Source organism: Monodelphis domestica, chromosome 3 (genome assembly GCF_027887165.1).
Source record: "Monodelphis domestica isolate mMonDom1 chromosome 3, mMonDom1.pri, whole genome shotgun sequence".
Classification (NCBI taxonomy): Eukaryota; Metazoa; Chordata; class Mammalia; order Didelphimorphia; family Didelphidae; genus Monodelphis; species Monodelphis domestica.
This window is the reverse complement of record NC_077229.1, coordinates 64,705,602-64,722,351: the sequence shown is the minus strand read 5'-3', so window position 1 is coordinate 64,722,351 and position 16,750 is coordinate 64,705,602. Positions and strand designations below refer to the sequence as shown.

Below are 16,750 nucleotides of genomic sequence, written 5' to 3'. Positions count from 1 at the left end.
TTTTCCAGATGGGGAAGTAGGAAAGCTCTCATTAGATCTGGAGAGTTTGAAAAAAAAATGAGAAAATGGGAGTACTAGAGAGATTCTCTGCTGGATGAAGGATGAAGTAAAGAGGGTACATATTTTGGAGTTTCCTTCAGAATATAAGGGGACAACATAATGTCCTTTTTACCCCCACTCCTGAGATATATGTTCTCATTTATTCTTCTAGGGAATGAGATTGCTGTAGGGCCCATCACTTATATCCCAGACCATGGAGAGCCAGGAGACATGACATCAGTGACCAGTGGCCTCCTGACCTATGAATCCACCCTAGGTGCCATGGGTAAAATATTATTTCTTTCTTTCTATTATATTGTTATTCATCCTTGCTCCTGGGCCCTTCTTTTCCAGCTTTGAGATATGATATGGATTCATCTTCATAGTCTGAGAATAGGACACTCACTGTTGGGGGAGTTTGGCATTAAGATGTAAGACCTGGCAACTTCCTCTGTCCCATTACTTTCTGTCCTGAAGTATGCTGTGATACCAGCCTTTGGAAGAAGGGCTCGTGGAGGATTTTGTCTATTTCTGTGTGTATACATATAATATACCATGATACGAGTCAGCTACGAGAGGACAGGCTTCTTTTATGATTTTGCCTATGTATGCCCAGCACCTAAAACCCTGAATAGGGTAGCTGAGTCTTAACAAATGATTACTACTACTTCATTGTCCATTTAGCCAGAGCAGGTATACGTCAGGCAGTTTGTCTGAGCATGAAATTCTGAAAGGATAATTTTAGTGTTGTGACATAAAATCTAAATTTAATTGGTCACCAGGGAAAATCCCAAATAATAAAATACCCAAGTCAGCTGGAAATTTTATGGTGATTTAATTGATATAGTGGAGGAGATCAAGGAGAAGGAAGAAGGAAAAGGAGTAGGATTCCTCCCACCTGGCTAGTACCAGGTGGGAAGATTAGGAGAGCTAGAAAGTAAGGTTTTGGAGTGTGAAGGAGGAAAGAACCAGCCTGAACTCCAAAAGGGCTCAGCCAAGATGCCCAAACCTGAATCAGCTCAAGGAAAAACAGCTCCAAACCCAGACAAATAATTGCCACTACTCCAAGATGTCAGAAAGCCTAGGATGCTGCCAGCCAGAGTCACCTCTCCAGGGAAAAAGAGAGAAGAGAATCAGTGACATGTCATATATAGATGGTTTTATGTCACCTTCCTGTGTCTCATCTGTACCAATGATAGCTTAGCTTGACATAGGACAGCCCAGGGCTGTGTCCGCTTTTTCAGCACATGTCTGTTGAAGGCCATTTCCTCAGATAATTAAAATCTTTGAGTATGGTGCAAGCATCCTGACCTTGTTAAACTGAGTAGGGTGGAGAAATATATAGTTCCCAAGACTTGATTCTGTTAACCCAAGTATCTCCATTGTTAGTAATCAGGAAAGAGCTAAATCATATCTTCTAAAGTACAGCTTGAGAGTAGGGTGGTGGAGTAGTTTTAAAATTCACAACTGTAAGGATAATTTTATAGTTCTGACTTAAAATGTAAATTACTTGGTCACCAGGGAAAATCCCAAATAATAAAATACCCAAGTCAGATGGAAATTATGGTGATTTAAATTAATAGAGAGAGAAGGAATTAAGGAGAAGAGAGAGGGAGAGGAAAGAGTTAATTTAAACTGCTCTGGCTCAGGCTGAGCCAGGCAGGAGTTAAAGGCCTTGGCCAAAGGGACCTCCCTGAGCCCAAGGGAAAAGGAAGTCGGTCTTATCACTCACCACGAGACCATCTCAAGGAAGCTGTCTGAGTGAGCTCCTCCAGGCTGAGTTCCAGGATTGAACTGTGGTGCCCAGGCTGCTCACAGGAAATGATCATCCAGATTCACCTTTCCAGGGAAAGAAGGTGTTTTTTTGTTTATAGATGAAAAATCCCTAATATATACACCTTTCACCCTTGTGTCTCCTCCTCTAATCTTTCACATCTACCAACTACATCAAAGGCTTTCACCAGGACTGCCCATACTTTTAGTTCTCACCTCCTTTGATTAGATTTTTGAGTTAATTAAAACTTCTTTGTTAAGTTCATCTGTTATTAGTTACTTGACCTTCGTTGATTAATTTAACCTTTATAGTTACTTAACACCTTTAAAGTTACTTAACACCTTTTTGTATTAAGATCTAAAAGTAGACTTAGCTTAACCTTCTAGCTTCACTATAAGGTGAGAACTAAGTACCTTCATTGTTCAATCAGGAGATTACAACTTTAGCTTCCCCTAAAGTAAGGTTTAAGTAGGGTGGAGTAATTTAAAAGTTACAGATCCCTATCTCATCTGAGGGCCTGATGACAGGACAGATCCATCTCTATATCAGTCTCATCCTATTTAATACTTTCTCATGGTGGCCACCCTAGAGCAGAAGTAGATCCTAATCATTGTCACAGTCTTTTTGTTTTGAAAGAACTTGTCAGGGAGAAGGTGCTAATTTCAGGAGTTAGGGATTGGTTACTCTTCTCAGGAAGGATGAAATTCTCACAGGCTCTGGGGATCTCTGTCCTAATGACTCCAAACTTCCCCCATCAACCTCTTTAACTAACTTTAACATCTTTGGTCACGGGATTCTCTATTGAGACTTCAGGGACACTGAAGAAAGTGAGTGGATCTGACCAGAGAAGAGAACCAACAGACTCTACCAGTATCCCTATAATTGGCTTTACTGGGAGAGATTCCATTTCAGACACTGAAACAGACATATGTGTCATGGATATAACTCCAAGAGCCACAGCCACTCAAGCCCCACTTCTCACTGCACCCACTGGAACAGGTGACCTCATCTTTAAGATACACAGGAGAACTATGTCCTCTCCCACTGAAAACTCAGTTCCATCTGAGATATCCTCGGGAATCACCATGACAATTGCAAGGCCCTCACTTTCCATGACTCCAGTAGAACCCACAGCTAGCCGTAACTCTAGTGCTCCCTTAAACATCAGCCTATCTGGGACAATTTCTTCTCTACCCCTTGAAGATACACCTGTAGCTGAAATATCTCCTGGAGAGAGTTCCAGTACCCCTTTTACTCCATGGCCCACTCCAGTTGATTCTTTCAGTATTGCTGTCTCAGCCCCAGGAACCTCGATTGTGCCTCTCTCTTCATTTCCAACAGCCATAAGTGCCACAGAAACCACACCAGATCCAGACTTGTCAATGAGACATACCACACTAGAGCCAGGCTCAGATGCCCTACCTTCCACTGCTCCCAGCATTATTCCAACACCATCTGGAGAAGACACAAATACCCCATTGTTGCCTATAGAAGGACCAGCAGAAGATAAAACAGAGTCCAGCACCTTCTCAGCGAATTCAGACACCCCTGCAATAAGCCAGAGGGAGCACATATTCTTCACAGGTCCTGGAGTAACTTTTCAACCTGACATGACCTCTACTTCTCTGCTCAATTTAAGTGAAGGGACTAGTTACTCCAGAACTATCCCCTCACCCTCTTTAGGGAGTAGAAAAAGCACTGCCATTATTGGAGTCTGGACAAGCCCAGCTGAACCTCTCACTCCGGAGCCTAAGAAGCCCACCTCTGCTGAGGGTTCATTCTCTGTTGGACCAGTGACTGAATTTAGCAGCAGAGAAAGTGGACATTTACAGAATAGCTTGGCCCCCAGCATCACCCCAGAATGGGAGACCAGTAGACCCGGCACCACTACAGAGTCAGATATCAGCACACTCATCCCTGGCAATTTTCATCCTTCTGGGGGCACTGCTGACCTCATGTCAAGCCCTGTGGAAGGCTCCAGTCCAAAGCCAGCTGTCTATACCTCTCCACCCCACACCACAGGTACTACAGGGACAAGGCTGGGAGGAGAGACAGACTCATACTTGGTGTTGACTACACCAGCACCTGCTGTCTCTATCAGCAGCATCTCTGGGGCTCTCCTTGGTACAAGAACAGTGGTTCCATGGTCTTCAAATTCAGCTGAAGCTACAGATCTTACCATGAATCGCCTTGATCCTATATCCATGTTGCCATCCAAATTCTCTACTTCATCTCCTGTAACATTTTCAGGGGTTACTTACAAGGATGAAGACAAGAGCTCCAATGTTCCTGGGACTGACAGCATAAGTGTCATCTTCAGCAGCAAGGTCACAGACAGGGTCTCTCTCCATCCTGAGATCACTCCTAACCAAAATCTACTGGGCACAATGGAAGAGAGCACAGGTGCTTTGCTGACCCCTTCTTTGCCTGGACCTCCTGGGTCTTCAGCTGCTACTATGGGAGGTGTATTGAACATGTCAGGTACCACTCCTGGCTCAACTCCACAGGTGACTTTAGCTTATGAAATCTTAACTAGAGACTTAGAGAAGACCTCAGACTTCCCACTGGCCATGGAAAATACAACTAAGTCTGTCCCAGCCAAGATGATGGGTGATACCTCCATGGCTTCCATGAGCCCAGATTCTCAAGTGAGTTCAGCATTGCATCTTACCACCACAAGTAGGCCCGTGACTCTCCCTGGACAAAGCATAGTCCTTCTTTCATCAACCATAGCTGAAGCTGGGGCTCTCACCCTCACTGGGACAGATAGCACTCCTACATGGCAAAGCACACACTCTTCAACTACTATAACCTCATCTAAGGTTACCCCCATGACCAAGAACATGAGACCAGCTCCCCCCAGGACTGACTCCATGCACCTAATTTCCAGCACAAAAATCATAGACGTTGTTCCCTTTCCCCGTGTGTTCACTCTTAGCCATGAGCTCCTAAATTCAGTGGTAGAGAATAACACAGATGCCCCACTGACCACTCCTAAATCCCCAGTGCTCTCAGACACTTGTCCTGGAGGCTCATTGGTCACCTCTGCTGACTCAGCTGTCCTGGGGACAACAGCTCATGGTGAGCCACGTGGAGCATTAGAAAAAGACTCAACACTTTCTGTGAACACTTTTACCACAAAGATCAGAGAAAATACTGTTACAGCAAAAGTGATAGAAGGTAGCACTTTAGCTCCTCCAAGGATCAACACAGGAGCTGAAGGAAGATCATCTATTCCTTTTGCTACAAATCTAGGAGAGATTCAAAAAAGTTCTAAGGCTGTGACTCCCAGAGACACAAGCCCTTCCTCCCTGTGGCCAGCAGTGACCACAGCGACTCCTTTTGATATTGGTTCAAGTCTTGATGATGTGACCCAGGCTGAGCTGTCTGAAATTCAAAGCCCACTGATCATCACTGAAGTCCCACAGAAGAGTGAGGCAGGATTCCCATTGAATATTCAAAGTCAAAGTATATCTACCCTGGAGGCCAGTGATGCAGTAGGCACTGCTCCTACTGTGACCTTTGTCTCTCCACTACCAAATGTCACTGCTTCTAGCAGCATGGATGTCGATGTGGAAACTGTGTCAAGATTAGCACCCTGGACAGCCAGCTCCTCATCACAAGTAGAAGTCAGTTCTCCCAATCTGGTTGTCACCACAGGAGATGGACCCTCACTAGGAACAGAACCTCACACTCCCATTCATGAATCTCTGAGCCCAGGGCCAGGCTTAAGTACCCCCAAGGCCTGGACAAGCACAGCTTCCCTTGAGGCTGCTAATTCATTGGAGGACCCAGGGCCAGCTGGCCTGACTCTAGAGTCAGAGAGAAACCCACAGGCAACACCAAATCCAGCTATCACCCTGCCTCCAGCCAACACACAGGAATTTCGCACAACAGCATCTCCCAGTCCTTCTGACACAACCACAGAGGGCAGCAGTGTCAAGGCAGGCACAGCCTCTGTTTCTGATCAAGTGCCTTCCACTTCCAGCCTCTTCCCCAGTAAGCATATTTTAAATAAGCTTCCCAGGGAAGGAATTGGGGTGTGGCCTTGGAAGAAATGGGGCGTGTCTGTCCAGGGAGGGTTGGTTTCTGTCTTTCTAAGGAGAAGGGTCTTCCTCCCAGGTCCTTCCTCTCTTTAGCCTTCCATTGGGCCACTGTAGGGACTGTTCCTTAGTGCTATATCTGTTGAATTAGTGTCATCTCTGCAGGCTTCCTCATCTCCATGGGAGGGGCAGTTTCACAGTCCCTGTGCTAAAATGATTCTCCTCTTCTTAATTATGGGATTCTGATTCCACTAAATCAAATATATATGGGGATTGTCCATCAGTGAGTCAGTGCTTTGAAGAGAAAAATTTTATTTACCCTGTGGGGAAAAGTCAGAGAAGCCATGTGTTTTTGGATTTAGCCATTAATAGCAACAATTTACTTTCCTTTGTGAATCCACTAATAATGACTTGACTGAGCTTTGGTTTCTCCCCTCCCCTGTAGGAGGTAATGCTGGTGTGGAGCCAGTCACACATTCCCAAAGCCCTGGAGCACCAGGAACCACAGTAGCACTGATAAGGAGCCCCCTGACCCCTGTGTCTACTATTATGCCCACAGGTAAGTAGGTACCTCCTCTCTGTCTCTGTGTTGGAGGTTTACCCTTTTTAGGGCCTTGTTTCCCAGTCTTACAGAGGAAACATGAAATTATTTTAGAGATCAATCCTCAAGAACTCTTCTGTACCTCTGATTCCTTTCTATGTACAGCCTGGAGAAGATGAGTTTTAGAGTGAGGTTCCCACTGCTAAGATCTTTTATATAATCAAACATAGGCACAAAGTTGGAAGGAAACTTTGAAGTATCAGCTATTATATATAACCTCTCATTTTACAGATATGGATACTGAGGCCTAGAGAAATAAAGTAATTAGCTCAGGGTGATTGGACATGACTGAAAGGGACCCTCAATGCCCACTTTGCTGAACCCCATCATTTTACATATGGGGAAACTGAGGCCCCGAGAATTTAAGTGGCATGCCCTATGACACAAAAGTAGAAAGAATCACAGGTGAGATTTGAACTCAGGATTTCTTCTTCCAGAGTCATTGTTCTTTCCACTCTATTATGCTATTCTCCAGGGTCAAGAAGAGAGTTCAGCCCTACCACCTCACTTTGAATGGCTAAGGCTCTTTGCACTTTGGGGAAGGTTTTTCTATGAACTCTCCAAGAGCAAAGAATGTGTTTTTAAATTTTTATTTACTTCCTTAGTATTTAGGACAGGGCTGGACACTTAATAAACACTTAATCAATGGCAACTAATTGATTGCTTTGATCTAGTGAGTAGATTGGTGAGATCCCAGTTTATTAGTAAAATTTGTCTTCAAAACCTATCTTTTACACCTACCAACTGCTTGCCTATGGAAAAGGGAAGGGGAATGGAATAAGCATTTATGTAACATCTACTATGTGCCAGGCACTGTGACTAAGCATTTTTTATAGAAATAGTATCTCCTTTGATCCACATAACAACTCTAAGAATTTGGTGGTATAGTTAGCCCCATTTTTCAGATGAGGAAACAGAGGCAAGCAATGACTGATTGACTTTCCCAGGGTCGTATAGCTAATGAGTTCTTAGTTTAAATTTGAACTCGGGTCTTCCTGACTCGAGACTCAGCACTCTCTCTACTATGCCAGCTAGTTAATTCTATGGTCAGAGCCACAGAGGTCCTGGTGTCAAGGAGTCAGGAATAGAGATAGACCCAAAGGCTCCAGCGCTCTTTAGCAATGAACTTGGGGAAGGTGAATGAGGCAAATATGGGCAAATCATTTTATCTATCAACCTTGACTTGCAAAAGAGGAAAAGAATGGCTCTAGGACCTTCCCTTTAAGGTGTGTTTCCACAACCTTCTCCCTCATCTTGGCTTAATAATTCACTTGGACCTTTGGTGATTACTTGCACTTGGCCCACCGTTTTAGTATCAAATCCCAGGCATTTACCCAAAAGTCTTGTCTTTTCTGAGGCATTGTTCTTCAACCAGGCATGTTTCTTGGTCACTAGTTTATGCATTGGTTCCTACATACTGGCTCTGTGGTTTCAGTGACCTGGTCCTATGATGCTATGGCCTCTGAGTGTTTCCAAAGGCTACTGTAGCCATGAGATCCTGGAATTGGTCATAGGTCAGAACTGGAAAACTGGACCTCTCTGATGTCATTGTCTCCACATGACTCCTGGTAGCCCATCAAACTTTGGTGAATAAGGTCAAGTTTGGAGCTCTAAGTGGGATAGAGATGAAGATGAGGAGACAAATGCCTCTGGATGATCTTAGGTGAGGATTGGAGGCAGACCATCAAGCCATATTCTGGATAAGAAAATTCAAGGAAGGGAAGTATGTCCCATGTACTATAAAATCCCTAAAGCATCCTTTTATTCAGTTGTGACTGAATATTCCTCTCTTAATTTACTTATTGCCCTTGTTTATAAGCCTTGTTAAGACATCCATTTCCAATAGAAAATCGCCTATACTCTTAGAGAAGCTGTATGTCATTCAGCATTGCTGAGAAATCAAGCCATATCTGATTAGCATGTTGCTTAATAGTCTCTGATGCCTTATATCTTTTAAAATTTAACTTTATTTTAAAAAATAATTTTATTCAAAGATATTATATTTTCCCAATTAAATCTAGTAACAATTTTCAGTATATGTTTTTTTGAAATTATAATGTCCAAATTGTCTTCCATCTTCCCTTCTCTCCCCCTCTTGGAGAGATTGTAAGTAATTTGAAATGGATTATACATGTATTATCATGTAAAACATACTTCCACATTGGTCATTTTTATAAGAGAATACTCATATAAAACCAGAGCTACATAAACTGTACATAAGCTAATATGAAAGGGAGTATGCTTTGATCTGCAACTGACTCCCACATTTCTTTCTCTAGAGGGGAAAACATCCTTTGTCAACAGTCTTTCAAACCTGTCCCAGATTGCTGCCTTTCTGAGAGTAGTTTTGTCTTTCACAGTTGATCATCTTAGAATATTGCTGTTCCTGTGTACAATATTCTCCCTGTGCTGCTGATTTCACTCTGCATCAGTTCATGAAGATCTTCCCTGCTTTTTCTGAAATTATCCTGCTTATCACTTCTTATAGCACAATAATACTCCATCACCAGCACATACCCCCATTCAGTCACTCCACAATTGATTCCCTCAATTTCCAATTCTTTGCCACCACACAAAGGGCTGCTATAAATATTTTTGACAAGTAGATCCTTTCCCCATTTTAATTATCTCTTTGGGATATAGATCTAGTAGTGGTATTACAGGATGAAAAACTATGGACAATTTTATTAGCTCTTTGGCCATAGTTCCAAATTGGCTCAGATCATAAACTCCACCAACAATGCATAGTGTCCCAATTTTGCCATATAGTATCTAAAATTTATCACTTTCCTTTGCTCTCACATGGACTAATTTGATAGGTATGAGATGGTACCCCTGGGTTTTTTTACCTCACATTTCTGAAATCCAGATTCATTTAGAACATTTTTTCCAAATGATTTTTGATAGCTTTTGATTTCCTCACCAGAAAATTGTTTTTTCACATCCTTTGACCATTTGCCAAATTGGAGAATTGTTTGTTTTCTTATAAATTTCAGAAATGAGACTTTTATCACAGAAACTTGTTATAAAAAATTTTCCCCAGTTTGTTGTTTCCCTTTACTCTTGGTTCCATTGGTTTTGTTTGTATTAAAGCTTTTTAATTCAATTCAAAATTATTCATTTTATATCTTACAATTCTCTCTGTTTCTTGTTTGATCTTGTAATGGTTATTGTTTGCCTACTAATTGTTGATCTGAAGGGAGCTGTTACAGATAGATGGATGAGTGAGGAAAGGTAGGAGCCAAGGTGGAATGACTCCTGTTATACTCTCTCACTCCCTTCTCCTGGGCTATGATAGGAGAAGAATATCTCTGGGAAATGGTGATCCTGGGTGATGTGCCAGTGTAAGTAAGTTAGGGGCAGGTTTCCCCTACTGAGTGATAGGAGGGTTGCCTCAGAATTAATAGGCAGAGTGTTTTAGAATTGTAAGCCTCTCCTCAGTCCATGGCTCAGTGGGGATTCCTGACCAGCACTTTGCAATGGCTGATCACTAACCTCAGAGAATTAGCTTCCTCAAAGTTCCTTGAATAAATCCCTTTCTTCCAATCTGATTGTGGTTTAAATTGGTTTAATAAACACTAGATATCTGGAAGCAGGCAGTTTGGGTTGAGGTTAGTGGTGTCCCTTTATCTAAAGCCTACGAGGTCCTTCTTTCTGGATACCTTGGGCAAACCAGAAATTCACCTCCCCTTCCTAGTGTCTTTTTAAGATAAACTAGAATATTTGGGGATTAAAGCAAGATAAGGCAGGTGGTGCTATTAGACTGGGGAGCTCTGTTGAGTCTGAGGCCCCTATAGGTCTGATGGGATCTGAATCTCTCTTCAGCTGTCAGGCACTTATAAATCTTTTCTTGAGTAGTCCCAAGGCTGATACTCCTGGATATCTTTCAGCTGGCTCTTGACTGATGTCCAGCAAGGCAAGAATACCTCTTGAGATCAAGCCTCAAAAAGACCCTTCTTTCCCTGGCATTCTTCCCCATCCCTCTTCTACTCCCATGCTCCTCTGCTTCCAATGGTCTTCGACCATCAATCATGTCTTCTTCAACTTTCCATGTCTCATCTTTTGCATGCTACTCTTACAGTCTTAAGTTCTTCCCTTCTCCATAGATCTGGAAGATAAACTATTCTATGTTTCCCTAATTTAGTTATGGGATCACTCATTATATCTAAATCATATATGCATTTTGATCTTATCTTAGTATAGGGTGAGAGATATTTAGCTCAATACCTAGTTCCTACTATAAACTTTAACTTTATAAAAAAACATTTTTTAGTTCTGGGTAGAAAATTGTTTTCATTTTTTCAAATTAATTTTGCTTTAAAAATATTTTCCCTGTTTACATATTTCATTCTCTTTCCCTACCCTCTTCCTTCCCCATCCCAGAGCCAATAAGCACTTTCACTGGGATATATAGATGTTATCACTGATACAACTTCCATATTATTCATTTTTGCAATAAAATAATCTTTTAAAATACAACCCCCCAATCATGTATCTACATAAACAAATGATTGGTTGTTTTTCCTCTGTGTTTCTACTCCCATGGTTCTTTCTCTTGATGTGATGAGCATTGGGATTATCTTGTATTAACAAAGTCCATTACATTGAATTGTTTCACAATGTTTCACTTTCTGTGTATAATGTTCTCTTGGTTCTGCTCATTTCACTCTGCATCAGTTCCTGGAGTTCTTCAACTTGATATTGAAATCCTCCAGTTCATCATTCCTTACAACACAGTGTAGTATTATTCTGAGAGCCATCAGGCCACGACACCTTGACAGAGTCATGCACAGTAGCTCAGGAGACCACAGAGTGGTCCTTGGCGAGATGTGATTGCCCACTCTATCCCCTTTGCATAACCTCTCTCATCAATGTCCCTTACCTATGGAATTGACATGATTATTATTCCCCCTAGTCTCAAAAGAAATAATGCAAGAGCAAAACACATGTACCCTTATTCCCCAAAACATCACCAAAAGATCAGACACTTAAACCAAACCCCAAAAAGACTATCATGGGTTAACTTTTACTTTGGTATATAATTCTCAGTAAAACCACAGCTACAGGCCAAGTCCAAAACTTTCTCATTCTAATGGAGCCAGCACAAAAATCAATCATAGCGGCCCATGCAATAAGTACAAGTACATCAAGCTTCAATATGCCTCAGTGACTGAATTACACAAATCAGTAACTCAGGAACACACTAGTAAACCTTGAGAAATGGCCAGTCTAATATTAAATTTGAATTGTGTTCCCAGTACCCCTCAACCTCAATGATATGATTGCTGAATTGTCTTTTAAGAACTGTTGATTAATTATTCCATTTTATTAAAAGCAATAAGTAATTTTCCTTGATTGTTTGTTAGCTCAAAACCTCTCACAGGGTAATGGGAAAATTAAGCCACCGGTGACAAAATCATTTATCTTGTGTGCAACCCTTATTCTGTCTGTAATCACAATACAAGAATATAGAATGTTAATCAAGTGATTTGTTAAAATGTAATGTATCACTTTTCAAATTATCTCTCTTTTAACATGTGTGTTAGGTAATATATTTGATTGCCAAGAAAATGGGTATAAAAATAAAAACCAAGCCTGAGCATGGTGGAGCAGCTATCAGATGCGAAGCAGTCCCAAGGCCATAATGATTAAGCTATCTTCCATTTGTTATTTATTTTGACTGATCGTTCCCCACCAGTTGGGAAACCCTGGAGTTTTGACTGAGGCTGGACCCACGCCCGCTCAGTATTCCATCACCATCATGAACCACAATTTGTCCAGCCATTTCCCAATTGAGGGACATACCATCAACCTCCCCATTTTCCAATTATTTGCCACAACAAAGAGCACAACTATGAATACTTTTGAACAAATACTTTTCATTATTATCTCTTTAGGATACAATTCTAGTAGTGGTATTACTGGATCACAGGGTATGAATTTTTTAAAGCTCTTTGGGCATAGTTCCAAATTGCCATCCATAATAATGGCTGGATCAATTTACAACTCTACCAGCAGCACATTAAAGTCCCAATTTTGCCACATCCCCTCCAACATTTATTATTTTCCTTTACTGTCATATTGACCAATCTGTTAGATATATGTTCAGTATTGTTTTGATTTTAATTTCTCCAATTATGAGGGATTTTAAACACTTTTTTTCATTGATAGTTTTGATTTCATTATCTGAAATCTATTTGTGTCCTTTGACCATTTGTCAATTGAGGAATGGTTTAATTTTTTTACAATTGACTTAGCTCCTCATAAATTTAAGAAATTAGACCTTTGTCAGAGAATTTTGTTATAACATTTCTCCAAATTTAAAACTTCCCTTCTAGATTTGGTTGAATTGGTTTTATTTATACAAAATCTTTTTAATTTAAAGTAATCAAAATTATTCATTTTACATTTTGAGTCAGGGGTTGAGGCCAAAGTCAAAGCCTGAGCAGGAGCAGGAACAAGCCGTATAGACAGAAGCAACCAAGGGCAGCAATGAGGAATGAGGAACATGGGCTCAAGCAAATGGACGGGAGAAATGGCTTATTTCTTCTTAGCCAAGAGTCCTAGCCTAAGTTCCACAAACTAGTAGTAGCCAGTAGGGAGGGCAACTGCCAAAAAAAAACAGGAAAAGAAAAAAAACACAAAATACCAACAAACTTGCAGGAGCAGGGCAGCAGCTCAGATAGAGAGATTGGAGTTCTCTTAGAGTTCGGGAGGGGGGGGGGCAAAAAGCCTTGGCAGGAAAAACATGGCTTAAAACAAATTTATCTAGGCTATCTTTTTAAAAAACTAAGAGTTTTTTCTCATTCCTCCTGCTTTCCATCAATGTAAAAATTAAATTTAAATCTCAATAATAAAAATATTATATTTCAGGAGTTTTATTAAAGATCATTAGAAATAATACAAAATAAAGACCACATGCCCATGGCTGATTAGTCGATTTAAAATCTCTGCATGTAGTTTACCACCACCACTATTCTGGCTGCAAGCCCAACATAGACACCCAAGAGGACTTCCCACTCGCTAATATCCTCTATCTACAGAAAGTACATGACAACAGGAAGTCAATGGGCTCCCAGGAAATGTAGTTTTGATTGTAAGTCTTATTAGGTCTTATTTCTGATTGTGGCTTTTAGATAGCCCAGTAATTTTTAGATTATCTCTTCTGGATATATTTTCTAGGTTTGTTGTTTTTCCCATAAAACTTTTCATTTTTCATTCTTTTGATTTTGATTTTTTTTTTATGTCTCAGGGAGTCATTAGCTTCCTCTTGCCCAATTCCAATTTTTATGGTATGATTTTCTTGAGTGAGCTTTTGTACTTCATTTCCCATTTGACCAATTCTATTTTCTAAAAAGTTCTGAACCTCAGCAAGTTTTTGTACCACTTTTTTTATAAGGCCAATTCTGCCTTTCAATAAGTTTTTATATTCATTGTATTTTGTATATCTTGTTCTAGTTGGTCAATTATGGTTTTTAAAAAGTTCATCTCTTCATTTCATTGCATGCCTCTTTTACCAATTGGTCTATTCTTGCTTTAATATCGATTTCTAAAACCATAAAAAATATTGATTTCTTCAGTATATTTTGTCTTTTTTACCAAGCCATTGACTCTTTTTTCATGATTTTCCTCTATCACTCTCATTTCATTCCTCAGTTTTTCTTCCACTTCATTTATTTGATTTTTAAAATCATTTTTGAGCTCCCAGATGAATTCTTTTGGGCCTTAAGAACAATAACTAGTTTTTATTGGAAGTTTGTGTGCCACAGCATCGGTGTTCTGAGTTTGTGTTATGGTTTTCTCTTATCACAAAAATAACTTTCTATGTTGATTTTCTTTTTTTGTTCTTTGCCTTTTAATTAAAAAAAAACTGTTAAAATTGGGATATGGACTTGTGATGAATAGAGCCCTCTTCAGGTTCTATATGCATCTGCCTTCAGAGCTAACTCCCGGGATCTATCTGCTTTCAGTTCTTTATAGGTGGTATAATGTAAGCAACATATTTAATACTCTCCTAACTTTGCTCTAGTTTCTGAGTAACCCTATGCATTCTTTCCCCCTTTAGACCTGTGACCCAAGCTCCCTTGCTCCCCTGTAGTTATAAGCACTGGTATCTGCTAGCACTCATCCTCACCCTGAGATCTTACCCACAGACTGAGAGCTGTTTCTGTATAAGAGCAGAGTAACAAGAGTCTTGTACCTGCAGCCTGCATAGGGAACGTTGTAATTTTTTTTCTGAGAAATTGTCTGACCTTGTCTATATAGTCAAATCCTCCAGAGACCTTTGCTGCTACTTCAGTGGTGCCCAAGGTTTTTTGCCTTTATGGGTCCTGCCCTGGTGCAATTTGTTCTACCTTTACCTCCACTACACTGTTTTTCATCTGTCCTGATGGTCTTCCAAGTTGTTTGTGCTGGAAACTTACTTTAGTTTATCTTTTTGTGTGTTGCACTGCGTCAGAATTCATTCTACAGCATTATGTCAGTTTTGTGAAGGGTCATTTGATAGAGATCACATGCGGATGTGTACCTTCTCCACCACCTTGGCTCCACCCTCAGCTTTTACTCTTACCAATTTGAATTGTTGGAAACTGAAAAGGAGACCCTTTTCAGAAGAATTGGAAGCAAAGGTTCACCTCATTACCTCATTCCTTCTAATTTTACCTACATTGGTTTTGTTTGGGAGGAGTGATTTTTTCATTTCATCTTAACAGCATAGTAAATTTTATCTTGCTATCTATCCTCTATCCCTCATGTGATCATGAAATGTCTACCAGTCGATGAATTTGAAAGTTAAAATTTTCCTCATTACTCTTAGTTTTTTTTATCATTTCACCCTTTATATCTAACTAATTTGAAGTTCATTTTGCTAAGTCATGCAAGATGCTGGTTCATCCCTAGTTTTTGCCAGATTAATTTTTAGATTTCTTTGCAATTTTTTTTTAAAATAATGAGTTCTAACCTTTGAAGGTGGACAAACCTCTTCATTTTACACGTGAGGAAACTAAGGCCCAAAGATAGGACGTGGGAGGGGAAGGATTTGAAGTCAGGTTTTCTGACTCCAAATCCACAAGTTTTTATAGTGCCAGAGTAATGATAATGATAATGATTATAACAATCAACATTTCAATCGAACTTGAAGGTTAACGAAGCATTTTATTTCATTCATGTAACATTTCTGAGGCTCAGACATGGGACTCTCTTTCTCTCCTGTACAGCATCAGAGAGCTCCTACTTGAAGGTTTTCAACCTCAAATTCACCATCCTCAACCTGTTCTACATAAAAGACATGGGTCAAAGGGGCTCCAGCAAATTCAACTCCATTGAGGATGGCCTGCAACACCTGGTGAGACTCTACCTCCACACCTCCTCTACCTCCTCTCTCCCAAGCTTTCTTCCTCAGCCCTGGGTATCCAGGCTTGCTATTTAGCCAGGTACTCAGCAGTTTCTTCCTTTCCTTTTGTTTCTAGATCAACTCCTTGTTTAGAAAAAACAGCTTTGGCTCTCACTATTTTGGATGCAGGCTGACTTTGTTAAGGTGAGAGTCATGGGAGCTGATGGTTCAAATAGCAAGGAGCAGCACATTCCAATCTGACTGGTGTCCAGGGTGGTTCTTCCTCTACTTCCCAGTTCTAATTCCTTCTTTCCCAAGCTGAGGTGGATAAAATACCCCAACCAACAAGCCATTAGAAATATTCTGGGCTCCTTCTAGCCTTTTGCAAGTGGAGAAAAACTCCTTTCCCCACAACTTTGCAAAGACAATGTTGCAACTGTTTTTGCTTTTTCTTTATAGTTCCACATACAAGGAATAACTTGGGAATCACCAAGTGGTGCTTAGTGAAGGACTGCTTAGAAAATATCAACATTACCTTTCTCTAGAGTCAGAGAATTATATGGGACTTTCAAGGTCATCTGGACCACTTTCTTCATGTACAGATGAAAAATGAAGATCCAAGGACATTCCAGTGACTTTTCTTTAGTCAAAGATACTGTCAGGTCTAGAATTCTAACACAGGCCCTTTGATTTTAAATCCAATGATCTTTCCACTTCTCTAAAGAAATTACTGAAAATAACCAGACCCCATACACACTTGTAAACATAGATATCAGTGAATTTACACAGCCCTGCCAATTCTATTATGTCAATCGGGAAGACCAGATTTCACATTCTCTCTCAATCTCAATGAACTGATGCACAGAGTGAAATGAGCAGAGCCAAGAGAACATTGTACACAGAAAGTAAACCATTGTGGAACAATTCAGTGTAATGGACTTTGCTACTAGTAGCAATGCAAG

The 16,750-nt window shown here is 40.5% G+C and overlaps 1 protein-coding gene across 5 annotated transcripts in view; it reads left to right on the top strand.

Annotated features, from left to right (window-relative positions):
• Positions 1 to 16,750, top strand: part of LOC103093577 (mucin-16-like) — a 93,699-nt gene that overhangs the window by 66,627 nt on the left and 10,322 nt on the right. For 3 of the 5 annotated variants that reach the window (XM_056820570.1, XM_056820569.1, XM_056820568.1), the window contains exons 17-21: positions 212 to 325; positions 3,155 to 5,812; positions 6,302 to 6,415; positions 15,673 to 15,800; positions 15,925 to 15,992. In XM_056820570.1, the coding sequence (XP_056676548.1) occupies positions 212 to 325; positions 3,155 to 5,812; positions 6,302 to 6,415; positions 15,673 to 15,800; positions 15,925 to 15,992 (3,082 nt within the window). The remainder of the gene's footprint in view (positions 1 to 211; positions 326 to 3,154; positions 5,813 to 6,301; positions 6,416 to 15,672; positions 15,801 to 15,924; positions 15,993 to 16,750) is intronic. The other 2 variants (XM_056820572.1, XM_056820571.1) reach the window with 2 other exon arrangements.